This window comes from Grus americana, chromosome 20, assembly GCF_028858705.1.
Source record: "Grus americana isolate bGruAme1 chromosome 20, bGruAme1.mat, whole genome shotgun sequence".
NCBI lineage: Eukaryota > Metazoa > Chordata > Aves > Gruiformes > Gruidae > Grus > Grus americana.
In genome coordinates, this window is record NC_072871.1 from 9,954,089 (window position 1) to 9,981,949 (window position 27,861).

At 57.2% G+C, this 27,861-nt stretch overlaps 1 protein-coding gene across 12 annotated transcripts in view; it reads left to right on the forward strand.

Annotated features, from left to right (window-relative positions):
* The window catches only part of KCNT1 (potassium sodium-activated channel subfamily T member 1), a 91,570-nt gene that overhangs the window by 41,771 nt on the left and 21,938 nt on the right, over positions 1 to 27,861 (forward strand). For 6 of the 12 annotated variants that reach the window (XM_054849141.1, XM_054849144.1, XM_054849143.1 and 3 more), the window contains 8 exons: positions 22,000 to 22,079; positions 23,167 to 23,266; positions 24,470 to 24,526; positions 24,873 to 24,921; positions 25,504 to 25,563; positions 26,383 to 26,457; positions 26,821 to 26,904; positions 27,258 to 27,352. In XM_054849141.1, coding sequence (XP_054705116.1) covers positions 22,000 to 22,079; positions 23,167 to 23,266; positions 24,470 to 24,526; positions 24,873 to 24,921; positions 25,504 to 25,563; positions 26,383 to 26,457; positions 26,821 to 26,904; positions 27,258 to 27,352 — 600 coding nt within the window. Of the gene's footprint in view, positions 1 to 1,466; positions 1,680 to 12,696; positions 12,739 to 17,402; positions 17,488 to 21,999; positions 22,080 to 23,166; positions 23,267 to 24,469; positions 24,527 to 24,872; positions 24,922 to 25,503; positions 25,564 to 26,382; positions 26,458 to 26,820; positions 26,905 to 27,257; positions 27,353 to 27,861 lie in introns of those variants that run through there. The other 6 variants (XM_054849146.1, XM_054849150.1, XM_054849147.1 and 3 more) reach the window with 4 other exon arrangements.

The window sequence follows — 27,861 nt, forward strand, 5'->3', positions numbered from 1 at the left end:
CTGTGGGGTGATGTTGTCATGCCGTGGGGCAGTGTTGGCATGCTGTGAGGCAGTGTTGGCATGCTGTGGGAGGGTGTTGCCATGCCATGGGGCGGTGCTGGCATGCCGTGGGGTGATGTTGGCATGCCGTGGGGCAGTGTTGGCATGCCGTGGGGCAGTGTTTTGGCATGCTGTGGGGTGATGTTGGCATGCCGTGGGGCAGTGTTGTCATGCCGTGGGGTGATGTTGGCATGCCGTGGGGCAGTGTTGGCATGCCGTGGGGCAGTGTTTTGGCATGCTGTGGGGTGATGTTGGCATGCCGTGGGGCAGTGTTGTCATGCCGTGGGGTGATGTTGGCATGCCGTGGGGCAGTGTTGGCATGCCGTGGGGCAGTGTTTTGGCATGCTGTGGGGTGATGTTGGCATGCCGTGGGGCAGTGTTGTCATGCCATGGGGTGATGTTGGCATGCCGTGGGGCAGTGTTGGCATGCCGTGGGGCAGTGTTTTGGCATGCCGTGGGGCAGTGTTTTGGCATGCCGTGGGGCGCTCCGTGGGGCGGTGCGGGGCCGCCGCTGTCCGTGGTGCTGAGCCCCGTGCCCGGGAGCGGCTGGGGCCCAGCGCGGCGGGACCCTCCTGGTGCGCTTGAGGATGCTCTGTGTTGAGGGCTGCATCAAGCACGAGCAGGAGCAGCTGTGGGCTGGCAGCAGCCCCAGAAGGGGGGGGTGTGCACGAGTCCCCCCTTCCCAGTCCCACCTGCGCGCTGGGGGACTCACGGGTTTATCTCCTGCTCAGGACTCCGCTGGCTCTTTTCAGTTTGACACCTTGAGAAATGGATGCCAAGCATGTCCGAGGAGCAGCAGGTTTTGTTCTCACCTGAAGAGGGACAGGTAGTGCGCACCCCTCCGGGCGCTGATTTAGCCTGGCCAGGCGAGCAGTGATTGAGCCCCTGTGGCCGCTGGCAGCTCAGAGGGGAGCAGCAGCAAGTTCCTCTCTGCTCAGTTCACAGTGGGTGCGTTTAGGAGGGGACCTTGCTCTGGTGCTTTGTGTCTGCGAGCCAAGCACGCTGAGTCTATTCCCTGGCATGCAGTCCGCATGCTGCTCTTTACACAGGGGAGTAAGATGAAATAGTTTCCTCCCCCTCGCATTGCTACTGAAAAACAGGGATAGGGAAAAAATAATCCCTCAGCCCTTGCCCTGCTTGTGGTGATAAGAGCAAGGCAATAATTTCTTTAAAGGAGGCAGCCAAGGCAATTACATTATTTACTAAACAAAGCGGTTTCCGAGATTTCTGCATTGTGGATGCTTTCTCAGTCGTTTTGCACCAAATTCGTTGCAGCAGCAAGGCCAGAGAGTTTGCCTTGACTCCCCTCACTACCAAAATAAATGTACAGGACAGGATTGTTCCACTGAGCAGCCGTGAGTGGGGAGAGAGAAGAAGGAAGGAGATGGTACGTGCCGACAGCTCTAAAGTGAATGCGGTGAGGATTGCTATGTATGAGAGAGTTCAGGGGGGAAAGAGGAGGAAGTCACAGAGGCAGCCAAAGCTCGCAGGATGGCGAGAGCCAAGCTGAAGAATTCCCCGTCAGAGAGCAATTCCCATGTAAAAACTGTCCCACCAGCGACGACAGAAGATGTCCATGGGGTGAGCCCCTTGTTACCGGCTCGGAGAATGGGATCCTTGGGGAGTGATGTCGGACAAAGGTATTGCAGGACTGCAGTGATGCGTGGGGCTTTGTGGGTGGGGGAGGCAGCACCTTTATCTTTTAAATGAGAGGGAAAGGATTAGTGCCACCACGGGCTGGAGGGGTGGTGGATCAAATCCTTCTGATAGCTATGTTAAAGAGCCACACCAGCTCCAAAGTTGTGTTATGAAATAGGTAGCCGGAGCACAAAAAAAGCCAGTTCCTTTACATTTTTTATAAGTGCTTCTTGTATTTTTATATGCCAAAAGCATGTCTGAACGGCAGCCCCGAGATGCTGGGGCTGCCACACAACACTGCTAACTTGCATTGCGCCTTATCTGTGCAGTATCATACTGAAGCTTATTTACACTGCTAACGCCACAGTATGCACTGTACATAAGCACCATGTTTGCATGGAAGAAGAGATGCTCAGTCCCCCATCTGAGGAATAATTTATTTGTAACTGCAAAAAAAAAAAAAAAAAAAAAAAAGCTACCGTACAAAATGCTGCAGCCTCTTTCTCTTTCTGCAAGCACACAGCTGATGTGTACAGAAAGAAATGAGCTGTTTTTCAGGAGATAAAAATGCTTCACGTTGCACTTGAATTACAGTGTTTCAGAAGAAGCCAGGTCCCCTAGTTATGATGAGGATGCCTATGTCAGTAATTCAGTTCTTGTGCTGTTCATTCCATTTTCTGTTCCATTTTTCCCCATCTATTCAGCCTTTCAGCCCATCCATGCTGTCTTCCTTCTCGGCAAAAATTGCCTCGCCCGTGATTGTGTACTGTATATCTTCTAGGATGTAATTTGGTGCTGTTTCTAGCTCCGCTTTCCAGTGCAAATGAGCACCGTAGGAAAGCTTCTGCTCGTGGTGAATTTTACTTGTTTGGCTTTAGATTGGAAGGAATTAACGACTCAGCTTCAGTATCTTGGTGTATCTCACTGGTGGGCTGGGGGGAAGATGGCAACGAGCCAGGATTAGCAGACGTGGTCCCCACTGGGGAAGCCGAGGAGGGAGGTGTGCGTTGTGGGAGCAAGGCAGGAGCGTCAGCGTGGTCATTGCCCCGGTACTGAGCTGTGCCGGGCACATGCCTTAGTCTCCAGGTCTGGGAGGCAGAGTCCTGGCGTACTTGCGGAACTAAGAGTGCGTGTCTCGGTCTGCTGAGTGGTGTGGCAACTCTCCAGATGGCACCCATGCTGGTTCTCTGGTGAGCAGACACTTGGATCTTGTGGGTCGTTGCTTTCTGACTTCGTGAGGCAAGGGCTTACGCGTGTGGAAAGCTGCGAATGGGCATCGTGTGGGTGCGTTGGAACTAAATCCCCGAAGCTCGTGTGGTCTCAGCACGTTTTGGCAAGCAATCTGAATCTGCTCCCAGTGTTGATCAGACTGCTTTCACTCTGGTTTTGTGCCTTGCTCGCATTGCTTCAAAAAGACATCAAAGATGGACCTGTTCTGGGGGTACCTACGTCTCTGAGGGCACGTCCTGAACACCGCTGTTGGCAAAGCCTTGGCAGTGAGCTTGCTTCCTCTCTGCGCCCTTTCCGGTACTGCTGACGTACCCTCAATAACAGTGCCGGTGTTCAAAGCTGGATGCACTGGAGCTAGAAAAAGACTCATACTTGCAACTGGGGGACTCTTACAAACTCAACCCAGCCACTGCTAATCAGCTGTGATTGAACATGCAAGAGGGGCTGCTTCTCTCCTGCTCTCAGGGGTTTGGTGGGTTCCTGCCCAGGACCAGGGAGCCAAACCTTTGTCCCAGGGCTGATCCTCTTCGTCTTTTGGGGGGAGCGTGGCACAAAGGAGGGAGGCTGCAAGAAATCATTGGATCTGGGGAGGGCACAGGGGGAAACCGTTCCAAAAATTGCACAGCTACAGAGTTCTAGTGGACCCTTGCCAGAAGGCCAAGTGTGCAGAGCACACCAGGGTGCCTCAGGGCTTTATAACAAAACCCAATGCCCTGGGTTTCCCTGGAATTTCAAGTGTTTTGCTGCAGGCTTGTTGTAAAGAACTGATGCCGCTGAGAGGTAGAGAAGTTGCTGGCGACACTTTTACACTCCTCTGGCAGTGGGCAGAGCCCTGCGAGCTGCTGCTTGGAGTGTCTGAATTCCTGACTGCCGGGCTTTCCTTCTCTGTGCGCTGCTTCCCAACAACTGAGCTGGCAATTAAGATTTGTGCACTTCTCTTTCACTGCGTACACAAGCAACAAAAGCAGGAAGATTGCTTCGGAAATGATGAACAGTGTGTTTGAGGTGCTTCGTCTCCTCCAAAGCCAGACCCAAGCAGCGTTATCAAGTCAGCAGTGACAATTGTCACTGGGAGTTGGGAGTGAAATTACCAGGTGATGGTGGAAGAAGATGCTGTTGCAGGATGTTCTCAGGGATGCAAATGAATTCTCTAGATGACCAAAGGTGGTAAGGTTTATTCTCACCTACTTTATTCACCTCCTTACTCTGTCTTTTGGTCATTGCAGCATCTCAAAGCTTTTAGGGGTTCTCACTCAAAACAGGAGGAAAGGATTTGAATTCATCTGAAGAGAAACCACTCCACAGCCACGTAGGATTCCACACCTGGAGGCAAAAAGGGGAGTTCAGGGCTGGCCCTGGGCATCCAGGATGGGGGTGCTTTCCTGGGGGTGGAAAGCTGCGGGTGGGATGGGACCAGCCCAGTCTACTGCTGTGGAAGTAGCTCCCATGGAAGATGCTTGGAGCTACTTCTGTGCATCAGGGGCTGCTCTGAGAAGGGGATGCAACCAGGACAGCCTCCCAGCCGCTCCGGGAAGGGCAGGCTCTGCTGCCAGACCTGCGCTGCCAGGGCACTGAAACTGTGCCAGCACTCAGCAATTGTGAGGATGGAGCAAGCCGTGCAAGGTCGAACCTTTCCCCTGTGAGCTGGGCTTTTCCTGAGGCAGGTTGGTCCCGTGTGGTGAATGTTGGGGAGGGAGATTTGAATGAGAAAGGTGAGATGGGGAACAACGTTACGGAAGAGCCAAATGCTGCGCTGTGCTCTCCGTGGAGCGGCTCTGTCTTTGGGAGGAAGCTGCTGGCAGGCGGGAGGATGTGTAAATATCTGTCTGTGGCTCCCGTTTCATGGCTGGTGATCTCTGTAATCCTGGAGATGTGGGTTTAGAACCACAAACAAACATTTCTACAAGATAATCGTGTCCTGTTTATGCAGCTCTACTGGAAGTAGAGGAAGCTCTGACCACTGCCCGTCCCGGGGCGCACTGATATTCGTAAGGGATTGCAAACGTACCCTTAAGGTGTCCGGTTCTGAAGCTCTGCCCTAAGCCTGGGAGGGCCAGAGGCTGGCGGTGCTGCCTGTCCCCTCCCTGCCCCGCGTTTCCACCCTCGCCTCTTTGAGTCGCGTTTGCTGAGCTGCCGGTAGCCGAAATCTGAACTGCTGAGGTTTGGGGAAGGAAATTATCATTGCAGAAGAGCTGAGGTTGGAAGGGACCTCTGGAGGGCTCTGGTCCAACCCCTTCTCAAAGCTGGACTAACTTTAAAGTTGGCTCAGCTGGCTCAGGACCAGTCCAGCTGAGTTTGAACATCTCCCATGCTGGAGATTTCTCAGCATCTCTGGGTGCCCGGTTCAGGGCTTGATCACTCTCAGGGAGAATAATTTTTCCTTTGCTGCATCTTGTGCCGGTTCCCTCCTGTCCTTTTACTGCGTGCATCCCAAGGGGGCTGACTACCCCTCAGCCAGCAGGTAGCCGAGGGCAGCGATTCCATCCCTCCCTCCCTTTCTCTCCTTCAGGCTGCACAGTCCCACCTCCCGCAGCCTCGCCTCGTCTCTCGGTTTGAGATATTTTTGGCAGGAAAAAAATGGGACTTTGCTTCAGCCATGTTACAGTCAACAAGGTGGCTGGAGTCTGCTCAGTGAGAAACGGCAGCACTCTGCTAGGGCGAGCTTAACGCAACGTTTCTTGGAGGTAAAGCACTTTGGAGAGTGAGGAATCCACCCAAACGTGTCTGAAAATGTAATTTCTGACCAATCGATGTTTGTTCCCCCAAGGGGCAACCAGGCATTAACAAACACGTCTCACAAAATGAGTTTTCATCGTCTGACACTTGCACACCAGCAGACCAGCAGAAAGGTCCAGTCTGGCCATTGAAACCATTACTGTGCCAGGCACCTCCGAGCCCTGCTTTGCTGGGGCCGTTCTCCGCTGGAAGGGCTGAAGCTCTCGTCCTCGAGCAGGATTTATAGCAGAAGTTGAGAAATGCTGAGGCAGGGGGAAGGTATTGGGGCGGTTTGCTTATGGGAGGATTTCTGCGTCTGTGCCAGACCCAGCTCCTGCACTTCTCCTCGCTGAGCCAGGACTGTCTGCGCCGCTTTGCGAAGGCGGCACTGCCGTGTGTCCCTGGGGAGGGCAGGAACCGGCATCGCTGCAGGCAGGGTCCCTGCAGGAGCCTTCACGGAAAAGACCTGGAAGAAATCCCAGGGGGCTCCGGAGGGTTTTTGCTTACAAAGTGCTTTGGCCTTGATCCGCTTTCCCTCCGGCTGAGCTGGGCAGCCCCTCGCGGGGACGTACTTCTGGCAGCGGGTATTTCTGTACGGAGAGCGGCTGAGCCCACGTCAGGGTTCACTGTGCGGCACGGCTGTTTGCCGACAGGGTGTCGATGCTCTGCGGTGGTTGCCCAGACTGGCGCGTGGCATCTCCGAACCTCCCCCCAGCAGTAACCAAACGGTGGGCTGGTCTGAGAGCTGGGCTCCATCCACCCAGCCTGCCCGCGGGTCTGTGCCTAGCGTCCCCGTGGGAAGGTGCCCGCTGAGCATCGCCTTTCCTCGCAGCCTCGGGTGGAGTTTCCTTGGGTTGTTCTTCCAGGCACCATCATACGGCTCTGCAGGGCTGGCACTGCTCGCAAGCCATTTATCCTCGACATTCCTTTCCCACGTAGCAGTGGGCATTGCTGTGCGATGCTGAGTGGGTTTTTGGTGTAGGACCACTGCAAAAACAGGCAGGGTGCTCAGCTGCTGCGCTCCATTGCGAGGGCAATATGCAAATGCACCGCTTGATCCCGATGAACAGGAAACGATCCCGGATCCCGGCTGCCGGCACAGCGAGCTGACAGCTGGCATCCTTCGCGCTAAACAGAGCCGTTCGTAAACACAGCCACAGATTTCATCCCGGGCTGCGGCGCGGGGGCTTGAGCCCGGCTGTTTCTTGCACCCATCCCGGGGCTGCGCTGGAGCAGCCCCCGAGCTCTGCTCATCCTCCCCGGTTTGTACCCACCCCTCTGTGGGGGGACAAGACCCACATCACCACCTTCCAGCCAGGGCTCATCTCCGAGCTCCCTCCTGCCGGTTTCAGAGCTGGTCCCGTGTTTGTGGTCCCCGTCCTTCCAGTCCCCGTCCCCGTCCCCAGGCACGCTCCAGCAGAAAGCACGCGCACGCCCCTGGGTGCGGGGCGATGCTGAGCCCTGAGCTGGCAGCGCTGCAGCCGGGCGCCTGAGGGGGACAGGCTGAGTTTTGGAAGCGCTGAGCGCTCCTCCCACGGCTGCTGGTGAGACGCCAGCGCCACTGAAAATCTCGGTGCCCTAGATAGGCGCCGACATGCAGACGAGGCGCCTAAGGATGCCTCCGCTCGAAACATGCACTTGGGCTTTTTTGGTCCCTCATTCCCATCAGGTCCCACCAGGGCATGGGGATTAGCACGTTCCTCCTCCTCCTCCTCCAGTGGAGGCTTTCCTGCTTGTGTTGGGAGCGGGATGCCAGGCACGGCCATCCCTCGGAGCGGGCACCCGCTGCCAGCCCGGCTGTCGGGGTCGTGCGGGACTGCGACAGAGCGGGTTCTCGCAGCCCACCTCCAAGCTCGTGCACAGTCCTTCCTCCGCAGGGCTCAGCCGCTTGACGGGACCGCAGGGACTCGTTTAGCTCACGAGGAAAGGCAGGGAGATGTGCATTAGAGCAGCCGCAGCATCTGTAGGGCCATTTTGCCCCACGGGCAGAGCCCAGTGCCCAGCCTTGGCGGCGCCCACCCCTCTGGGAGAGCCAAACCGTTCCGGAAGATAATTGCAGAATTATCCCGGGCAGCGAGCGGGTGAGGGCTGGTCTGGCTGTGGCGGGCAATGCTGCGGTTTTGGCACCGTGCCTGTTTTGGGTTTGCGTGGCAAGATTTATTTGTTTCTAAACCTTACGTATTTCAGTTGCGACGTAGGTTTTGCAGAGGGATGCCAAGGAAAAACCCGTACCTCTGTGATTAAATGAGAGCCCCTCGAGGTGCCGCTCGATGGGGAGGAGGCAGCTGTTCTCACGCTGCCCGCCTGCCTGCCTGCCTGCACAGCGTGGCTTGCTGCCGGTGGCAGGAGGGTTTGTGACGCTTCTCCAGCCATCGGGCAGCGGTCGGGGCTGTGCCTGGTGCCTGCCAGCACAGCTTGCAGAGCTTCCTCCGGACCGGGGGGTGCTGGGGGCCGGAGTCCCTTCCCCTGGGGTCAGCCCTGCTCCGTCCCGCGGCGGGGGGGGTGGGCTGCCCTTCCCCAGCGCCGAGCACGGCCTCCCCTCTCGCACGTGTTTGCGAGCAGGACGCGTGCATCTTGCTCTCCCTTTCCCTTTCCTCTTGCTCGTTCCTTCTCCCCCTCTTTACTTTCTTTTTTTGTCTCCTCCCATCTGTCCTTCTCACATCAGGCTATTTTTGGGGGATGAGTTTCTCACTGTCAATATGGTAGGAACCATGGTGCATCTTATGTCTTAGAGAATGAACGCCACTTCAGGAAGCCTTCCCTAGCAGTTACCTTGCTTGGTTCATCTTAACCCCACTGCCTTGCCGCTGTCTCGGAGGCATTTCGAGACCGGGGGCTAAAGGGCACTAAATCTGATGGCGCTCTCCTCCGGCTCCGAGCCTTGCAAGTGGTTATGAAGCAGCCCGAAGCCAAGTGTGGTGTTGGCAGGTCATTACTTGTGTCTTTGTAACTTCCAGGGGCTTTAAGTCAAGGCATAATTTTGGGGTTTTCCACTTGGAAATGATGGTTGTAAATTGAATAGGAACTGCATGACCAGAAGTGAATTTTTAATCCCCTTCATTTACCAAAATACCTCCCAGAAAAATCAGGAGACAGCGGCGAAGGCGCGGAGCTGGCAGGGAGTTTGTTGGGAGGGAGCAGCTCTCTATGCAAGCTCAGCTGAGCTGCCGCCGTGCTTTGCTGCTCTCTGCTCTGTCTCAGCACCTTCAAGCACTTTAAACACGGGGAAAGTATTTAGCCTCAAATTATCCGCACGAGGCGGATGAGCTAAATGCCACCCAGCTCCCGCAGCGCCCTGGCAGAGCTGGAAGGAGAGCTGGGGCTCGGGGCCGGCTGCCTTCCCCTCTCCGGAGTGAAGGGGCACGGATCCGCAGCCCGAATCCTTGGGGGAGCGGGGCTCGGGGGGTGCTGCCCGCATCCCTGCCCAGCCCGGGGAGGAGCGCTGCCTTTGCCAGGGGTGAGCTGGAGCCGGAGCCGGAGGAGCCGGGGAGGCAGGACGGGGTGAGAAGGTGGCTGCTCAGCCGAGGAGCTGCTGCGCAGCGTGGGCGGGCAGGTGGTTGCTCTCTCTTGTACATAAGCAAGGTTTATTAGTGGCTTTTGTTCTAATAATAAATACGCCATTGTCTCTTTGCCTTCTAATAAACCCCTTCTATTTTGTAAGGGGCTGCAGCTCGACACGCAGTGACAGACGTGTCTCAGTGGCAGCAAAGTTTCTTCCCCCTCTGCTCCTCTCCTTTCTCTCCTTCCCTGCTCTCCTCCGCTCTCCGGGAGGTGCTGCTTGTGCCGGCCGGGACCTCGGTGTCCAGGTTTAATGGTTGGCAGCACCGGGACGAGGGGCCTCGGCTTCCCCCGTGCGGCTACGGCACTTGGACAGACCCCGGACTCCGGAGGGGAGCGATGGTGGGGCTCACCCCCCGTGTTGTAATTAGGTGCCACGTAGGAATGAGATGAGTCGAGGTTTGTCTGCACGGGGGATGCTCAGGGAGGCTGATCTGGCTGAAGTAAAAAGGTGAATTTGAAGTAGGTTATCTAAAACGCATTAAAAGCCAGCGTAACCTTTCTGACTGGGTCAAATGGCTTTAATTCTGTATATTGTGACTCTGCTCTTTCCTTTCAAGGGAGTCTGTGCACAAAAGGGTTCCTGCCGCTCCGCCAATCCCCTCTAGCAGTTAACCCCGATTAATTGTCAGATAAGTGACGCTGCAGCCGAGTCCGCAATGGCTGGGGTGGAGTTTGTGAGGAGCAGCAAGGGGGGGATGCTCACGCAGCCCCCCTGGAGCTGGGTCAGCAGCTCTGCTCGGGCCGTGCCGTGGGTCTGTCCGTCCTTCCTTCTCCCCGCAGAAAATGTGCCCTTTCCGTGGTAAACTGAACTCGCCAAGCTGAAACTTTTAAAAAAGTTTTTGGGATCTGGAAAACAACTGTTTTTCAGATGATAATTTGAGTGATTTTTTTAGTTTTCTTTAAAAAAATCTCCATATTTTCTCAGCATTTAGACTGTTTATGAGAATTCGGGTGCCTGGTGGGAAGGAGAGGCTTCAGCGTGCCATCCCAGGGTCGCTTCCTCCCTCTGCGATCAGCATAAGGGGGTTCATTCATTTGGAGGCCAAGAGCACCTTTTTGTTACCGTTTTATCGCACGTGCTTTAACCACGGCACAGAGTGGCCGAAGCCACAGCTGGGGAGGTTTATGGTCTGTCCATCACCTCGGAGTCCCTTCGATTCATGGTGCAAGACGTTTATTCGCCTCGCGAGCCCGTGGCTTGCTTGTCTGGGGAAGGTGTCCTGGGAATCGTTTCGGCTCATCCCGCTGCTCTGGGACCCACGGTGACACCAGACCTTTGGGGTCTGCAGCACCCCACCAAGCTGTGTGATTAAACGCGCCACGGCTGTTTGGTTTTCAGGAACGTTCCTCTGCCTTGGGGAGCGGCAGCTGAAACAAGCCCCTGTTCGTACAGTCTTCCCAGTTGCCAGCTGGCAGCGCGTTAGGAGCAAACCAAATCATTTGCCGTTTCTTTCCCGTACACGTCTCTGCGAGGCGGAAAAGGCTCCTGTGCAAAACCGAACGCGAGCGGAGGGGCTTGAACAGCCCCCGCTGCCAACGTGGGATAATCCAGTTTGGCAGGAGGGAGGCTGAGCTGGCTGGGCTCCTTCCCGGGGCCGCGCTTGCCTCTGGTTTGCAGCTGGAGAAAGTCTGGGTCGTTTGTCAGTAATAAACGCCAGGGCTGCTCCGAGGGGCACGAGAGACCAGTTGCGTGTGAACTAACTTACCGCTCCGTGAGCGTCGCACCGGCGAGTTAAAAATCAGCAGGGCGGCGGGGGCAGGTGGCAGGTCGATGGCTTTTCACAAGCGGATTATTTGTGGGCAAGGCTGGGTCTGCAGCCCCGGGGACACAAACCCAGGCGGGGGTGCTGGGCTGCCTGCGGCGTCTCCTTGTGCTCCTCGGAGGCCGGGAGCGGTGGCAGAGGCTCGGCCAGGGCTGAGGCTGCAGAGCAGCGGTGGGAGCCCCCGGCAACTCCTGCCCCACGGCCCCCTGAGCGGCTCCCCATGGAGGGCTCACGGCCAGGCTGGGTGCGCAGCCCCTGCTCGTGGGGCGCGGGGCCGCGTGGGTCAGAGCACCGCCTCAGCCCCGCACCGGCTCCCCCGGCTCCCTCCCCTCCGGGCCCCCAGCATCTCTCCCAGGTTGAGCATCTCTCCCAAGGTGAGCATCTCTCCCAGGTTGAGCATCTCTCCCAATCTGAGCATCTCTCCCAAGGTGAGCATCTCTCCCAATCTGAGCATCTCTCCCAGGTTGAGCATCTCTCCCAATCTGAGCATCTCTCCCAAGGTGAGCATCTCTCCCAAGCTGAGCATCATCTCTTGCGGGTCTCCTGGGTCTGACATGAGGGAACATTGCTGCCAGTGTCACCCGGGACGGTGGCTCTGGTCGGCACAGCCCGCGCTCTCTGCAGGCGTTTCGGCTGCGGGGCGATGAGCTCCTCCCTGCAGCCTTCGCACGGATAATAAAAGAAGAGTAGTAGCAAACTAAATCACGTCGCAGGGAGGCTGCCCTGTGTGCCTTGTAGCTGAGGGATGAATTAGCTTTTCTTTGGACTCACGTTTTAATTGAAATGTGAATTTATTGCCTTTATTTAGTTCAAACTATACCGGAGTGCTGTGGACTCGTAAAGCACAAAGCAAGATAAAAGAAAAACCTTTATGAGCTGCAACTGCCCCTTTGCTTTGGTTATATTTCTCGATTGCCCAAACTCCTGTTACACAAGGAAAGGAAAGAGGGCACTGCTGGACACTGGGAGGCAGGGAAGGGCTCCAGCTCGGGCTCAGGCAGTCTCAGCTCATGCCCGCGGTGACGGGGACCCGTGGCCACCCGTGGGGATGGATACGTCTGGAAGAGAGCGTCGGTTTTGCAAAGGGAAATTTTTCCTTCGCAGCTGCAGTTGCTTTGTTTCATAGTGCTGGGCTGGCTGCGGGATGTACAGTACATGAGCACGGTCCCTTCGCCTCCCGCCCGCTCTCGTACATCTTTATGTTTCTCTTTCTCCCCCTGCCATGACCCCCATGTTACCCTCATCGTTTCTTTCTGTTCTTCTGTTGTTGTTGTTGTTTTGTTTTCCCTTCTCTGGGTGTCACCTGTGTTTGTACAATCAGCTCCGTGGAGGTGTGTGTAGGAGAAACACAGTGGCAGGCTCCTCAAAACGCCCCACCTGCATCGTTCAAAATCTAATTTCTCCACAGGAGCTGTGACACTGATTTGAGACAGAGCAGCGATGCAGTTTGCAAGACTCATTAAAACAAAACAAAACAAAAGAAAAAAACCCCCAAAAAGCATAAAAATTGAGTCCTTAAAAGGGCCGTACACTGGCATAGCCACCAGAGCATCACTGTGTCCCCAGTGTCCCCACCCTGGGGACCTCAGCAGGGACATCCCAGGCGCGGGGCAGCCCCTGGCCGAGCACTCGGGTGGCTGTTTGTCCGGCCGGCGTTGGCGTTCCCCATGGCACGGCTCCGGCCGTCGCTCTGGTTTCTGGCCGGCAGCGGTACGTTTCCCTCACCTCCTATGATGCTCTCGCTCTGTAGGCCTCACGCCGAGGACTTCAGCGTGGATTCCTCCTTCTCGCAGTAAGTGCACCGCGTGCGTTTCCCTGCGTGGGGAGGGGGCGAGGGCTGCGGTGGCACCGCTGGCCCCGGGGACCGTCGCTCTTCCAGCGGGGAAAAGCCAACCGTGTTGTCCGGAGAGCAAAAACCCCTTGCAATTTGGGGTGTTTGTGCGGTGCATGTGTGCATGGTGTCTCGTGAGCCGAGTATTTGGGGCAGTACCTGCTGCCAAGAGCAGTGGCCAGCCTTGGCTTTAAATTAGTGATGGATTATTCTGGTTTTAAGGGAGCTGATAAGCTCTAGGTTGGTCCTTTGCTGCTCTTGGCACCAAGGAGTTGTGTACGGGACCAGCAAACCCTTCTGAGCGAGCAGTGGTTCCCACCATGGGCAGGACTGTCTGCGCTCAGAGACAGACAAGTTTCTTGGGGGAGAAGTGATATCCTTGGCAGCAAATTGGTGATTACCCATTAGTGATGAGCTCCATGCGCAGACTCTAATTAAACAATCCAGATTCATCCGCAGACGCAATTATAGGAGCAGACTCATGAGTGTCAATCTCCAATGTTGCAAAACAAATAAGCCAAACATAACACAGCGTGTTATTCCGTTGCTTCTTCTCTTTCTGGTTTTTAATCTATTTTATTTTTTTTTTTTTTTATTAAGACCAAGCGGTGCCGCTGCCTGGCCACGGGCAGCACGGGGCCAGGGCTGGGTAGGAGGTGCAGCGGGAAGATGATTTGGGGGATGAGTGTATCCCGTTACCCGGAGCAGTGCTGTCCCCCGGGAATGGCCCTGAGCCGGGGCTCCCAACCCGGGGAGGCACCGGCCAGCCCCGCCATGGAGCAGCGTGTTCTGCTTCACCCCAGCGCCGAACTCGCCTTTTCGGGAGCACAGGGTGCCTCCAGGTTGGTGCCGCGCTGCCGGCCCCGCCGTGCATCGCCACCCCTTGCTCTTTGGTACCAAGGGCACTTGCATGGAGAGATCTTCAAGCCCAGCCCCTGAGTTCACCCCCGCTGCCTCCAGTGCTTTGGTGCCTGGAAATGAGCTCTGCAACTGCTGCATACGGTCGGAGAGGGATTATATCTGCCTTTGGGGAGCGAGGAACTGATAAAAAGCCCATTTCCATTGCAACGTCCTCCCTAATTAAAAAAACAAACAACAAAACAGGAAAAAGAAGTCCAGCAGCAGATTTCTTTTTGATCACTACAGATGCATCAAGCCTTTTTCCTGCGGGGCGTCAGGGCTGGCGAGCGCTCGTGGCCCAGCTCAGCAGAGCCCTTGTGCCCTCGGCGCCTCCTGCCCAGCCTTCGTCCTCCTGAGACCCGAGCGCTTTGCGGATGAGTGCGGGGCATCGCTCAGCGTGTGGTGCAGGGATGAGTGGCCGTGAGGACCGCCCTGGGAAGCCAACCTTGGTCTCGGGCAGAGTTTTTTGCAGAAGTGGCTGCTTGGAGCTTGCTTTTCATCCCCAAAAAATAAAATTGCAGTGTTCATGCTGGAGCCAGGCTGACGTTACCTGTATCCAGCTGTGTTTAATTTGCTGCAGAGTGGCTGGCAATATCACTCCTTTTCCTTGGGCAAAAATCACACTCCATAATAAAACAGATGCTTTTTTCCTGATTTATTCCCACAGTAAATGCATAAAATCTTGAAGAAACAAATTTTTGAGCGGGTCCTGGGGCAACGTGTGCCACAGCATCCTGGTTCCCAGCGCAGCGTGTCTATTGGTGTGGGACTCAATTTTCCTAATCATCATTTGTGACGTGCCCGGAGCCCGAGCAGCTCAGCAAACTCGTTCCTGGTGCTGCGTGAGCTGCGGCTCAGGGTGCTCCCTTGGTCTGGCGGGGCTGTGACGGTGCCATGGGGGCTGTGACGGTGCCGTGGGGGCTGTGACGGTGCCGTGGGGGCTGTGACGGTGCTGTGGGGGCTGTGACGGTGTCGTGGGGGCTGTGACAGTGCCATGGGGGCTGTGATGGTGCCATGGGGGCTGTGATGGTGCCATGGGGGCTGTGACGGTGCCGTGGGGGCTGTGACGGTGCCGTGGGGGCTGTGACGGTGTCATGGGGGCTGTGACAGTGCCATGGGGGCTGTGACAGTGCCATGGGGGCTGTGATGGTGCCATGGGGGCTGTGACGGTGCCGTGGGGGCTGTGACAGTGTCATGGGGGCTGTGACGGTGCCGTGGGGGCTGCAACGGTGCCGTGGGGGCTGTGATGTTGCCGTGGGGGCTGCAACGGTGCCGTGGGGGCTGTGACGGTGCCATGGGGGCTGTGACAGTGTCATGGGGGCTGTGACAGTGCCATGGGGGCTGCAACGGTGCCATGGGGGCTGTGATGGTGCCCGCGAGAGGCTGCTGCAGGACGTGCAGAGCACTTTGGGGCTGGGTGCTGCCCCAATCCATGGCGATCGTTGGGGACTCCGCAGAACAAGGGGACAGTGGCTTCAGTATTGCACCTACTAAAGGATGGGGGACAAGAGTGATTCGTAGAAAATGGGCAGCTTTTCCCCGTTTGCAGCTCTTGGCCTTTTGGCCCGTGTGGCCTCACCCACCGGTCTCCCGAGGGCTCTCACGCGCCTCCCCGGAGCTGACACCTGCCCCCCCGGCCCCAGCCCCGCGCCCTGAGACACATCTCCCCTCTCGCCGTCCCTCCGCAGGTCGGCAGCAGCGGCCAGGGCAGGGACTGGACCCCCCGAGGGTGGGAGAGGCAAGCGATGCCCCGGCTCTCAGTCCCTCTCTGGTTGCTTCGTGCTTTCTTGTTTAAAAATGTGCCGGAGATTTAATGGAGAAGCTGCTGCAGCAAGAGGTGGTCGGGGCTGTTTGAAGCCCCCTGGAGAAGCTGAGATATTTGCGGAGGAAAGCTCCCGGCCGAGGCGCTGGTGAGCGCGCTGGTGGTGCTCCACGGCTCGGTGGGAGAGCGGCCGGGTGTCCAGACGCGTTCGACTTGCAGCACGGCGTCAGTCCTGCCCGGCTTCTCGGCAGGAGGGGTGAACCCGCACATCTCCGCGGCTGATGAGGGACACGGCGCAGCACGCTGCTGCTGCCCTGCGAGCACCGCGGCCCCGGCCAGCCTGGAGCTTGCAGAAGAGGCAGTGAAGCAAAACCAGGCGGCAGATTTTTGGGGTTGGTCCCCGCAGGGCTGTCCGGTGCACGGGGGGACGCAGGGGACAGCGGGGCTGCAGCGGGAGATGCTCCCTCGGAGCCGTGCAGCCCCTCGCGGTTTTGAAGCCGTTTCTGGCATGCTCGCCGGCACCGAGCCGGTACAGCCTTGTCGAAACCCACAGCCCTCCTCCTTTGAGTAATTGTTCAATTACTGCTTATTGAGCGTGGGGGCAGCCTGTTCCCTGTTTCTCGCTTTGGCAGGCGCCCAGGTTTTCTCTACGCACGCAGCCGTGCAGCTATTCCTCCTTCCCCCCTCAGAGCCGTGCGCTGGGAGCAGCTCGTCGCGCCGGTGAGCCTGGAGCTCCGGTGGGAAGGGCCGTAGCTGTCCCCTACCCCAACTTGCCCTGGCTAGATGGAGGATGGCAAATGAATGTGCCACAGGGGGGGTGGTCAGTACGCGAAGCTCACTCAGTGTCGTCCGTCTCGCTGTGGCTTTTGAACCCGAATGCCTGTTACCGTCAAGAAAACAGTGGAAAAAAGGAAAGAGCATCTCGGGAAGAAACCAGGAGCCCTGGTAGCTGCCGGAGGTGTGTCTGTGGGTAGTTCATGTAGTTGTCATCAGCAGGTAGCCGAGCCTCAAGCTGGCTCGGTGGTTTATTCGGGAAGGACGTTGGTCTCTGCTCAGCTTCCCTGGGTGTGATGCCTGGCGTCGCTGCCCGGTGCCTGGGCCAGCTACGGGGCAGAGGGGCTGTCACCCAGCCAGGGGCCGGGCAGCTGTCCTGGCCTGCCGCGGGGCTCTGCCGGCACCGGCCGCCTTCTGTGCCGGGCCGGCGGCTGGGCGAAGGAGCGGAGGCAGCCGGGCTGCGGTGCGATGCCTTTGCTGAGCAGCACGCTGCCTTTTGCACAATGTCCTCTGCTGTTCCTTGCGCTGCAGGGCGCTGAGAGCGGAAACATCGCAGACCTGCGCTTCCAACGCTGCTCCTCACCTTCCTCTGCCCAGGGCTGCAGCTGGTACCCACAGCCCGTCGCCGGCGAGCCCACCTGGGCCGTCAGCACGTCTGTAACCTCAGCTATTGTATGCCACAGCCGCGCTTCTGGTGTATTCGACCCGTGTGGTTTTGCAGGGAGGATGCAGAGTCATCCTCTGGGCTCAGCCAGAGTGGGGGGATGAAACGGGATCTCATCTGGGACTGCGCTGTCTTGGCAGAGGTGCGTGTTGGCAGCCACCAGATTGCAGAGATTTTGGGTTTGGTTTGGGTTTTTTGTTTTTTCCCCCCCAAAATGTCTGAAGAATCTCGTTTGCATCCCACTACTCGATGGGAGAAGCTTCTTGAGAATTTTTCTGGAACAAGAACTGCATTCCCGCCCAGCTGGAGTGTGAGAGCAAGGCTTAGAGCTGTGGAGAGATGCTGAGAATTCTTTCTTGTCTTTTGTTTGAAGGTACGCTTCTCATGGCAAGAAGGCTCTAGTATGAAATAGAACAAAAGCACCCTGGGCACCTAAGCCCCTCTTTAGAAAGCAGTCAGGAGCCTACGGGCAGCGTCCCGGCGCACGGGGGGGTGGCTCGCTCCCTTGGCTGGCCGGTGGATTTTGGAGCTGTCTCAGTTTTCAGGCCGTGCGCGGCGGCTGTCACATGCCGCGGGGACCGAGGGGAGCTGCCTGCGCCCGGCCGCCCATGTAAGTCTGCCGGGGACGCAGAGCTCGGGGGGGTACGGCTCCGGCCCCCGTCCCTGCCCGCGCGGGTTTGCCCCGGCACGGGGCCGCGTGTGGGTCGCAATTTCTCGTGGTGTACTTGTCTTTAAGGGGAGCGTGTTTATCCCCAGCTCTCGGGGAAGGTACAAGTATGGAGCTGGGGCTGTGCTCCTCGGTGTCTATTTTAATGCTGGTGAGCCGGGCTGTGCTTATCCTGGTCTTGCATCCTGCACTTTTCTGAACAAACTATTGTGTCTTTTTTGGGAGCTCATCGTCTTATAACAAATTGCCTCTAATCTTAGGTTAATAAAGTACAATAAATAACCGAGCGAAGAAAATGAAATTGCTCAGGCATTATGAAGTGCATAATAGCAGTAATTACACCTCCAAGCAGAGGGCTTGTAACTAAACTTGTACTGCAATGATTATCTGCACGGCCTGGGGGGGTTCAGCTGGGGCGAGGCTGGGGGAGCGGCGTGCTGCCTGCTCCCTTCCTGCAGCGCGGGCTGCTGCCTGTGCCCCTCGGTGCTGCCCGGGCTGGGCTGGCACCACGCTGCCCGGCCGGCGGGAGGGATGCGCGGATGGCAGGAGGGTTGCCCGGATGGCAGGAGGGATGCGTGGCCATGGAGGGGGTGGTTTGAATGGACCAGCTTGGCTGAGATGTTCTGAAGGCAGAGCCTGTCGGGGTGTGTTTTTTTGGGGCGGTTAATACAGTCGGAGTTTACCTTGATTTTTATTTGAAGTTAACTTCTTGACAATAAAATTAAAGGGTATGTTTTAGATGATATAATCTCCTTCCCTCAGCTGGAAATGGAGCAGGAGCTTTGATAATTTCTGATGGTTGCTGGTGCCTGGTAAGAGCCACCACCCGTTCAGCCGTGGGTCGGCTCTGGGGTGTTGAGTTAACCTGGCGCCTGCAGAGCGGGTGCCAGCGCTGGAGCGGGCTGTCGGACCGGGGTGATGTCCTGACCCCCGTCACGCCGAGCCCTTCCTCTGCCCTCCCTCCCCCTGCAGACAGAAACCTCGGGGGACGGTCACCCCGGGGGGCATCACGGATCTGTGGCTGCGGGGTCCCACAGAGCTCCAGGGGCTCAGCCCAGAAAGCAGCGAGGGCAGGTTGTCCCCAAAGGAACGTGTTCTTTCTACTTACTTTCACTCCTTCATCTCTTTGCAGTGACAAACACCCTCTTTCTTCCCCCCGAGTTCCGCTTCAGTTGCTTTCAAAGTGTTTCTTCTTGCCGCGGCCGCTATGACGGATGAATACATGGGCTACTTTGTCATAAAAAGTTAGATCTCTTCTAATCATTCAGTTCTTTCACCCGTCAGCGTTTATATTCATAGTCTTGAGGTGGGCTGCAGCGCTACAGATCAGCAAACCATCTGTCTGGCGACAGAGATTTATATCGCTGTTTGTTTCTTTGGTACGGAAGCAAATGTCTGGGAGAGGAATCGTGCTCCCTGAAGTCTCCCTCTCCTCAACGCACTTAATCCTCGGGGACGCTGATGAATGGGGTGCCCAGCGCTCACGACAGAGCTGACGGCCAGTTCCTAACATATCCCGGGCATTTTTAATAAGGGGAAGGAGCAATTAGCTTCTGTGTGCAGCGTTGTGAGCAATTGTGGCAGCTGATTTATGCCCCGACACAGATAAATTATTTGCCAAGTCTGGCTTTGGAAACGATTAATTTTAGGATGTTAAAGCTGTGCTTATGAAGCTCTGCGTTTATGGCTGCTTGCTCCTGAGGCATCGTGCTGGCTCAGAAGTTCTCCCGCTCGCTCCCCATGTGTCTGCGCTGCCAGCGCTCGCCTCGTGGTCCCCACAGCAGGGTCCGCGGTCGCCCACCCACCTCCCCGCTCCCTTCTTGTGTCGGCGAGCATGGCTGGTGAACCTGCAGTGGGGTCGGTGCAAAGCCCCCCCAGCCGCTCTCCGGGCAGTCCCCGCGAGCGTCGGGGTCCCAGGGGAGACACAGGCTCAGGTCCCGTCCCTGCTGCTGCTGGCTGGGGACGTTGGGGTGAGGTGCGTTCTTGGCGAAACCCCGCTGCTCAGGTGCGTTTGTGTTTTAGCATTTTCCTCAGCTGATGCGCTGAAATGTCCCGGTGAGCAGCGACGCGCTCGCATCGCTGCTGACGGGTTTGCTGAGTGCCGCCAGCCGTACCTGGGCGTCCTTCCCCCTGGCATTGTAACCGGCACAAAAGCCAAATGTCTTACCAGGGCTGGTGACTGCCCCACCGAGGCTGTTGGTTATTGCCACCTCCGTTACGGAGCCACTCAGTGCGTGACATCCCCCCCTCCGAGGGACGCAGGCAGGGCGCAGGGTCTGCAGGGGACATGCCTGCGGGTGGGCAACAGGAGCTCAGCATTCGCTTCCTGGTTTTCTTTCCTCTCTTACTACATCGCTGGGGACAAGATGACCCCGCAGCGTGGAGCCCCTCGGCTCTGCCCTCAGCAGCTCTGGAGCCGGAGGGGCTCAGAGGGGTGCGTCTCACCCGCCCCCCTGGGGCTGCGCCTGGTCCAGGCTGTGCTGCTCAGCCACCCCGAGCCCATCGCCCGGTCCCTGCCAGCCACCAGACCAGGCACTGCCGGTGCGTTCCCACTGTGGCACCCCAGGGCAGGTTAAAGCAGAGAGCGACTAACGGCTTACGGCAGAAGCATGCAAAGTTTGATAGCCCGTATAAAATTTTATCCCAGCTATCATGCCTGAGGCCATGGGTTTCTCTCTGTGCATTTGCTTTTTGTACTTAAGAGCCTTGTAAATTAAAGATCTGACTTTTCAGCCTGATAAGGGAGCCCACAAGAAGCCCCAAGGAGCTCTCTAGGGCGTGCCATGCTTTTTACATGCCGGGCAGTTTCCCCACAAGCGGTCAGGCTGGCTGTGAAATGCCGGTGGGTGCCAGGACGAGGGACTCCCGAGCGACGAGGGTCTCCTAAAACCCTTTCCCAATTAGCTGCCCGATCAGCCTGGCATCAACGCTCAGTAAATATTTGTTTACCCCTGTGTTGTCAGAGCGAGCAGCAGCTGCTTTCCGATAAATCAGGATTCGGTGGCGTGTGCCAGGCGGCACGCTCGGCTGCAGCCGGCAACACGTGGGCACGGGGGTTGCACAGGAGAAATAAAATGAGGTGGTAGATTTAATGACCGTCACTGTGAATTTGCTCACCTTGGTCTATGCCTTGGTTCGGTAATTTGCCTGATTAATGAGATCTTGATGACCTCTTCCAAGCAGTTAAAGAAATAGTAATAATAGTAGCACTTACTTAAAAGACTTGTTGAATACAGTGAAATAGGAGAAGCGGCTAATTCATTGCACTTAACTCCATTATCAGCTGTAACAGTAATGAACAGACTTTGTCTTGCTCAGAGTCTAAAGCCGAGGCATCCAAAACCAATCCCTTTTAGCCTGCACTTAGCAGGCAGGAGTGTAATTTATAACTCTGCCTAGTGTGAATAAGTGAGTTTGCAAAGGGCTGCGGGCGTTAATGAAGTGCTAGGAGCAGTGGGCGGCAGACGAGCTGTGCAGGGACCGGTTTTGCCCGAACACCCTTAATTTGGGTGTGCTTGATCCCAGACCCCGCTGACAGCCATGGGGAGGAACCTCCAGCCTTGGCGAGGCTTTCCCCCGTCCACACGGTCATGGGCATCCACCCGGCACGTGGGGACCCCCCAGCGAGGAGCGGGCAGCAGGAGGGCTGCGGATGGGGGTCGGTGGTGCAGACCGGAGCAGCTGGAGATGAAGAGGCGCCCATGGTGGTCACAGCGGTGGACGGGGCATTTTCGGTTTCACCTGCGGCTCCTCCTGGCCGGTTTCTGTGCGGTGCCCCGGCGGGCGGCTCTCTGCCGCGGCACCTTGTCCTCGTGCCACAAGTCACCGGCAGCTCCGAATGCCAAGTGACGTTCGGAGTTGGTTGGCAGCTCCTGGGTTTTTCTGGAATGGCCAAATGTGGTATCTTAGCAACAAAGGGAATTTTTCTCCTTTTAGATCGGATTTATTTTTTAACAGCTTCGATGCTGAACGTTGCTCCTGCTTGGGCAGAGCCAGGGCATGGGCGTACCGGGGACATCACCCTCCCTGGCTCCTGCTCTGCTGCAGCCGTGGTGGGTCGGAGCAGATAAAACATTGCTGGGGCAGATTGCTCCAAGGCCACTGCTTTTCTGAGAGGCTTTGGCCATTGTAGATGGTGTGGGAAAGGAGAAGTTTGCACGTGTCAGCCGGTTGCATGAGTACGAAAGCAAAGCCCTTAACCCGAAGTAGAGCTGGCCCCGTGGGTCGCATCGGCTGCTTTGGTAGTCGTCGATGTGGCACGTCTTGGTGCTCACGGCTGGTGGTGCTGGCGGTTTGGTTCAGTGGGAGCAGCTGGGAGCCCAGGGCTGAGCCCGGGGTCTGCTGTGGGCTGCTCCGCGGGGTCACCCAGCTGGGGTGGGGGCACAGGGCTCCTGGAGGGCTCGGGGTCCAGCCACCCGCCCTGCTGACGGGCTCCTCTGGGCGCTTTCCCCGCAGGGTGCAGGTCGAGTTCTACGTGAATGAAAACACCTTCAAGGAGCGACTGAAGCTCTTCTTCATCAAAAACCAGCGATCGAGTGAGTGCTCCGTGCGTGGAGCGTCTGTGGGGAGAAACCAAACGCTGGCCCAGCTGGGAGAGCGTGCTCCGTCCTGGTGGGACGAGAAGCCATTGCCATCTGCTGGTGGCTGTCTCTCCGTGTGTCCCCAGCGCTGGCTGCCCAGCCCAGGGCTGCTGCTGCCTGTTGGCCTTTCTGCTGGGTGCTGGACAACTTGGTTTGGGGGGGATGCGGATGCACGGGGAGGAGGGGATGCCGCCTGCCACCTTTGCTCGCTGGGGACAGACAGCACGGGAACCAGCTGGGGTAAACGGGCTGGGAGCAGGGTGGGCGTCGGGAGCTGCCCGGGGGGGTCGGGGAGCAAATGTCCCCGCCACGGAGCCGGTGATGCTCCGCAGGGAGGCCGGCGGCTGTGGGGACAGCCGAGGCAGGCTGCTAGGTACCCGCTCCTGCTTCAGCCATCCGGATTAGCCTCCACTTGACGAATAGTGTTTTTATTTTCTTTCTCTGATATGTCATTAGCTGTCTGGAGGGAGTCTGCTCGTTAATTTATAAATTCACATTTTCTTTTCCTCCCTGCATCCTGTCATCTCGTTAAAAAGCTGGAGCGCAGCACAACGGGGTGCCCATGGGGAAGTTTTTAATGAAAATGTGATGAATTTCTCACTTGTAATTTGAGTAATAACCCAATGCACTGGCTGGGGAGGGAGAGCGGATAAAGCAGCAGCTCTTGCTTGCTGTCCCTCCTCCTGCACAATGTTTGCAGCGCGGCCGGCGGAGCGGTGCCCTGGCCCTGCCAGTCTGATGCTTTTTAACGGATGCCTGCTAAAGCGGGCGATACACTCCAGCAGCTCCCTTGTTCGCCTTTCACATCTACCGGGGCCAGCAAGGAGCTGACTCATCGTTATTTATTTCTATATTATTTTTATGTATTTGACGCTGGGTAGGATGTGTAGAGCCCCGGGCAAAGCGTGAGCAACGGTTGTGTGGGGTCCCGTGGTGCAAGGGACCCTGCAAAGCTTGTGGGAAGCGAAGGAGGCTGTGCTGGGGGGTGCGGGGGGTGCGGGGGGTGCGCTGCCTGGCCCACACGTGTTCCCCTCTGCCGCAGGCCTGAGGATTCGCCTCTTCAACTTCTCGCTGAAGCTGCTCACCTGCCTCCTGTACATCGTCCGCGTCCTGCTCGACAACCCGGAGGAGGGCATAGGCTGGTGAGTGCTGCTGCCGCCGGGCCCCCCACCCCAATCCCCCCGCAACGGGGAGCGCGGACGCGATGGCAGCTACTCACGGCGGGTGTGAAGATGCGCGACGGATTGCTTTTCTCGCTCCGGCTGTTTGCATCGATAGTTTAGCCAAACTTGCCGGTCCCGGTGGGCTTTGCTCCCTGCCCAAACCCCGTGGACAGGCGCGTGGGCGGCCGCCGGCCCTGCACGGTGCACAGCAGGAAGGGGGTGGGGAAACTCAGTATCACGTTCGTTTCCAAATGCCGTCTGGCTCTAACCGTCAGGGGTGCAGCGTGGCCTCAGACGCAGGCAAGAGCTCATGGTTGCAGGGCATCGCCATGCAAGTATTTTCCGAACCCTGATGCCCTTGAAGACACTTATGCTAAATCCCATTTAAGCATTTGGGAAGGAAATGTGTTTTGCCATTTAGATTCCCAGGGTGACAGATGATTACATACATCAGCTTTGCCCTGGGTTTCAGTGTAAGCCTATTTTTAATATGTCCTTGCTTTGTTTAGCTCACATACAGTGTGGGGGTTTTTTTCCAAGAGCTAGGAGAATTAGCAATTGGATTTTCTCTTTGTAAAGGTTGCAGACTACCAAGTACATCTGCATTGTCCAGAAGCGGTTTCAAATCTGTAAGAATTAAGCGTGACAGAGGTGCATATCCTGGAAAGCTTTAGCACAGCTACAGTTCAGGAAACTCCACGTTCCTGAGGCTGTGTGGCAAAATAAAGGCTGGCTGGTGGGAACACTCCCTCGCAGCACGGCGGGGGGAGGTTTGGCTTCGGTGCTGCCGGGCGGCTCGGAGCCCAGCTAGCCTTGTCCTAGAAGCCAAAGCTCAGCAGCTTTTGCTAATTGTAACCTGGTAATTCCCAGCTGCAGCCCTGTGCCTGGCGAGTAGCAGCGTTTTGCAGCATCTCTGGTACGGGCTGAAGTACCCGAGGGGTCTTATTCTGCAGCAATAAGATGCTGAAAACTGCCCAGGTGAGATGGGCTCCTGTGCAAAGCCCCGGCTATAGAGACCAGTGTGTGTTTGGCCCCAAGGGAACGTGTCCGGGGGCCTCCCCCAGCATCAGGACAGAGCGGCCAGGGCACCCCAGGAGCCCGGGGAGTCGATGCCAGCACCCCTTTTCCGTCCTCCCCCCTCTGCTGACTGCTTTCCCCTGCTATGTCTTTCTCTTCTCCTAGCTGGGAATGCGAAAAGCAGAATTACACGGCGTTCAACCAGTCCACGAAGATAAACTGGTGAGTCGAGAGTCGCTCCAGGGCTGGGGTCCAGCTCTGCCAGGATGCGGGAACGCAGTGATGGACGTGGCTGGTGCTGGCAGCTGCCCGTGGCCATCTCTTGGTCACGGGGCTGCTCAGGGGACCCTTCCAGGATCAAATCAATTGCCAAGTGCCATGGCTGCACCCTTGGGAATGGCTCGTCCTCAGTGCAGAGGCTGCTTGAACAAACTGTCCAGTAAGGAACACCAGTACCAGTCCTGTGCTGGATCCTGCATCAGTGCTGGCCTCAGATTTGCATTCGGTGGGGGGTAAAGGCGCTGCTAGTTAGGCTACAGTTTAGAGCTGGTTGGAATTTTCTTTGCAGGTCACACATCTTCTGGGTGGATAGAAAAATGCCGCTGTGGGCTGTGCAGGTGAGTGCCCGGACCTTGGCCACGGGTCGTGCAGGAGCACAGCAGGAGCTGGGGTCGGGGCTCTGCTGCCAGCATGTCTCCGGGCATCCTCTGCCTGCAACAGCGAGGGGCAACGGGTTCTCCTGGGTGAGCAGAAAATGAGCTGGGGATTTGGTGGGAGCAGCCACATGGCCCTGAGTGAAAATCCCAGGAGCCGACAGGAGAGGCCAAGCTGTTGGAAGATCAAATCATGAGGCTGGCTCAGCTCCTCCCCAGCCTGGAAGCAGCCGTACCAGTGAGGGGCTATTTTCAGGCTGGGCAGCTGCCCGGGGAATCGCTTGTACGAGGGCTGAGCACCCGTCGGCTTCTGCTCACAGCGGCGGCTTGCACGCCTGTTGCTCGCGCGTGGCAGACGGTCACACACGCGGGTGCAGAGAAATCAAACGGGGCTGTGCCTGCGATACCCACGGGCCCCTCGTCGCCCAGGGCAGGAGGCTCGGCAGAGGCGCTCGCAGCCTCTGAGCAACTGACGCCGCGTCGGTCGAGCCCTCAGCAGCCCTCATCCATCCGTCTGTCTGTCTGTCTGTCTGTCTGTCTCCGCAGGTCAGCATAGCCTTAATCAGCTTCCTGGAGACCATGCTGCTCATCTATCTCAGCTACAAGGTAGGTGCCCCGGGGCGGGCGGTGGACAGTGATGCGCAGTCTGGGTCCGACCCCCCGCCGTGAATTCATTTCTTTGAGCTGTCTGAAGCCTGAAGCATCCTGAGAGGGTGTTTGTCTGAGCTGGCTGTGGCTGTTTTCCTTTCTCATTCCCCCCGGGGCTGCCGGATGAGCGTTTGGCAGAGCACACCTGGGGCATCTCTTCTTTTTCCACCTTCCTTTACATTCAAACCTGTTTTACAAAAGGTCACCGTTTTTGTTTTTTTTCGCGGGGGGGGAGGCAGTTTCCTGAGGCTGAGGACCTGGAGCTGAGCTCGGCAGCGTGACTCCTGCTTGTGCCGAGGTCTGCTGGCTCCGGAGGTAGCAGGCACTGCTCCAAGCCAGGCAGGGAGAGGCACAGGCTGACTCCTTTGGACCAAAACCCCTTAAAATGGCCAAGAAAAGCGACCTTAACAAATGGCATCTTCTCGGGGTCCCTGGGACAGTCGGCAGAAGAGACTCAGCCCCTGCATCACCCGCCTGGTTGGAGTGCCAGCGATCCGTGCCAGTCGCTCTCGTTCCCCGTCCTTGCACGAGGCGTTGTTGTCCCCTGGCTTTGGGCAGCAGCAGCAGTGACGGACAGAGGGACGCGGTGGCTGCAGAAAGGACTGAACAGTTTGGGAAGGTTTGACCCACTCCGGCGTGCCTGCCACCGAAGCATCTTTCGGGCTGCTCTGGCGTACTTCCCCCGTCTAGCAGGGGCTGCGGCAGAGCGGGAGCTTTTCAGTTGTCCTTGGGTCGATTTTTAAGCTTACTTTATTATTATTGTTTTTAATTCCTCAGGGGAACATCTGGGAACAGATTTTTCGCATTTCATTCATCCTTGAGATGATTAACACGGTGCCGTTTATTATCACAGTGAGTGTTTCCCAGTGACATTTTAAAACAGCTTTAAGTTTAATAAGTACTGTAGTTTCGGTGGTGAAATAAAGAAAAAAAAAATGGATGTCTGGCCAAGTAGTATTTAAAGCTGGGGGAAAATTTTTTTCTTCAATATTTTTCAACACAATGACTTTCTCTGGAGCGTTATCCCAGAAACCATCCTCTGTTTTCAGCTGCCCCGCTGCAGCTGGGGGAGGGGGCTGCTTTCAGTGCCGCCTCTGCGGAGGCCAGCGCTTGGTTTGGAGACGGAGCCCTTCTCAACAGGGCTCCAATTGGCTGGTTATAGCTTTTTATGACAGACAACATGGATTTTTCTGCGAGTAACTCTTGCTTTCATAGATATTCTGGCCTCCTTTGCGGAATTTGTTCATTCCCGTGTTTCTGAACTGCTGGCTTGCCAAGTACGCCCTGGAGAACATGATCGTGAGTCACTGGTCCCATCCCACCCCTTTCGCCCGGCTCCTGTGCCCCGAGGATGCCGAGGGCAGGTTTTCGGTGCTCGGTGCGTGCAGCCGTGCCGGGGTCGGTGGGAGGTGAGGCTTTGCCAGCTGGCGGTGCTGGGCTGCGGACCTGAGCTCCCACTCGAGCTGTCTCTCCTGGCAGCAGAGCCCAGCCCTGCTCACAGAAATGCACGTCCCTTCTCACCGGCCAAATTCTGGCCTGACCTTCATCTGGGGGGGGCATTGCTGGAGCCAGCAAGACGGCAGTCGGTACTCGGGGGAGTACTTTACCCTCCGCCTCTCTGAGCTGGTGAGAGCCTTCTCCTCTCTCCCCAGAACGACCTGCACCGAGCCATACAAAGGACACAGTCTGCGATGTTTAACCAGGTGCTCATTCTGATCTGCACCCTCCTGTGTCTCGTTTTCACGGGGTGAGTGTTGCTCTTCAATTCACTGAACCATCTTCTTCATCCCGGGAAACCAGCTTTGCACGTCCCAGCGGTGACTGGCGGAGCCGGGCTCTGGCAGGGCTTACGGGGGGGGTTGGGGGGCACCGTCCCAGCTGTGGTGGGATGGCATTGCCAGGACGTAACGGAGGGACTTGGGAGCCCGGAGGGGGTTCTGCCTTTAGGCAGGGTCTTCTAGCCTGATTTTTCAGCCCGAGAGGTTTATGCACACTGAGGAAAGCATAATTACTCAAGGCCGCTGATTAAAGTCCCAAGCCTCTGGCATCCTTCCTTCGCTAACGGGACAAGTCCCAGTTCCTCGGGCTGAGCTGCGGAGCTGGGGGAGCCGTGGCCAGGGGTGCGCCCCAGGTTTCCGCTCCTGTCCATGGGCTTTGGCTTGGGCACAGCCATGTCTGCTGGAGCTACGGGAGGACCCCCTGCACCACCAGCCCCCGGCGCCGGGCTCCTCCCAGCTTCGTTCCCCAGCGCGCTGA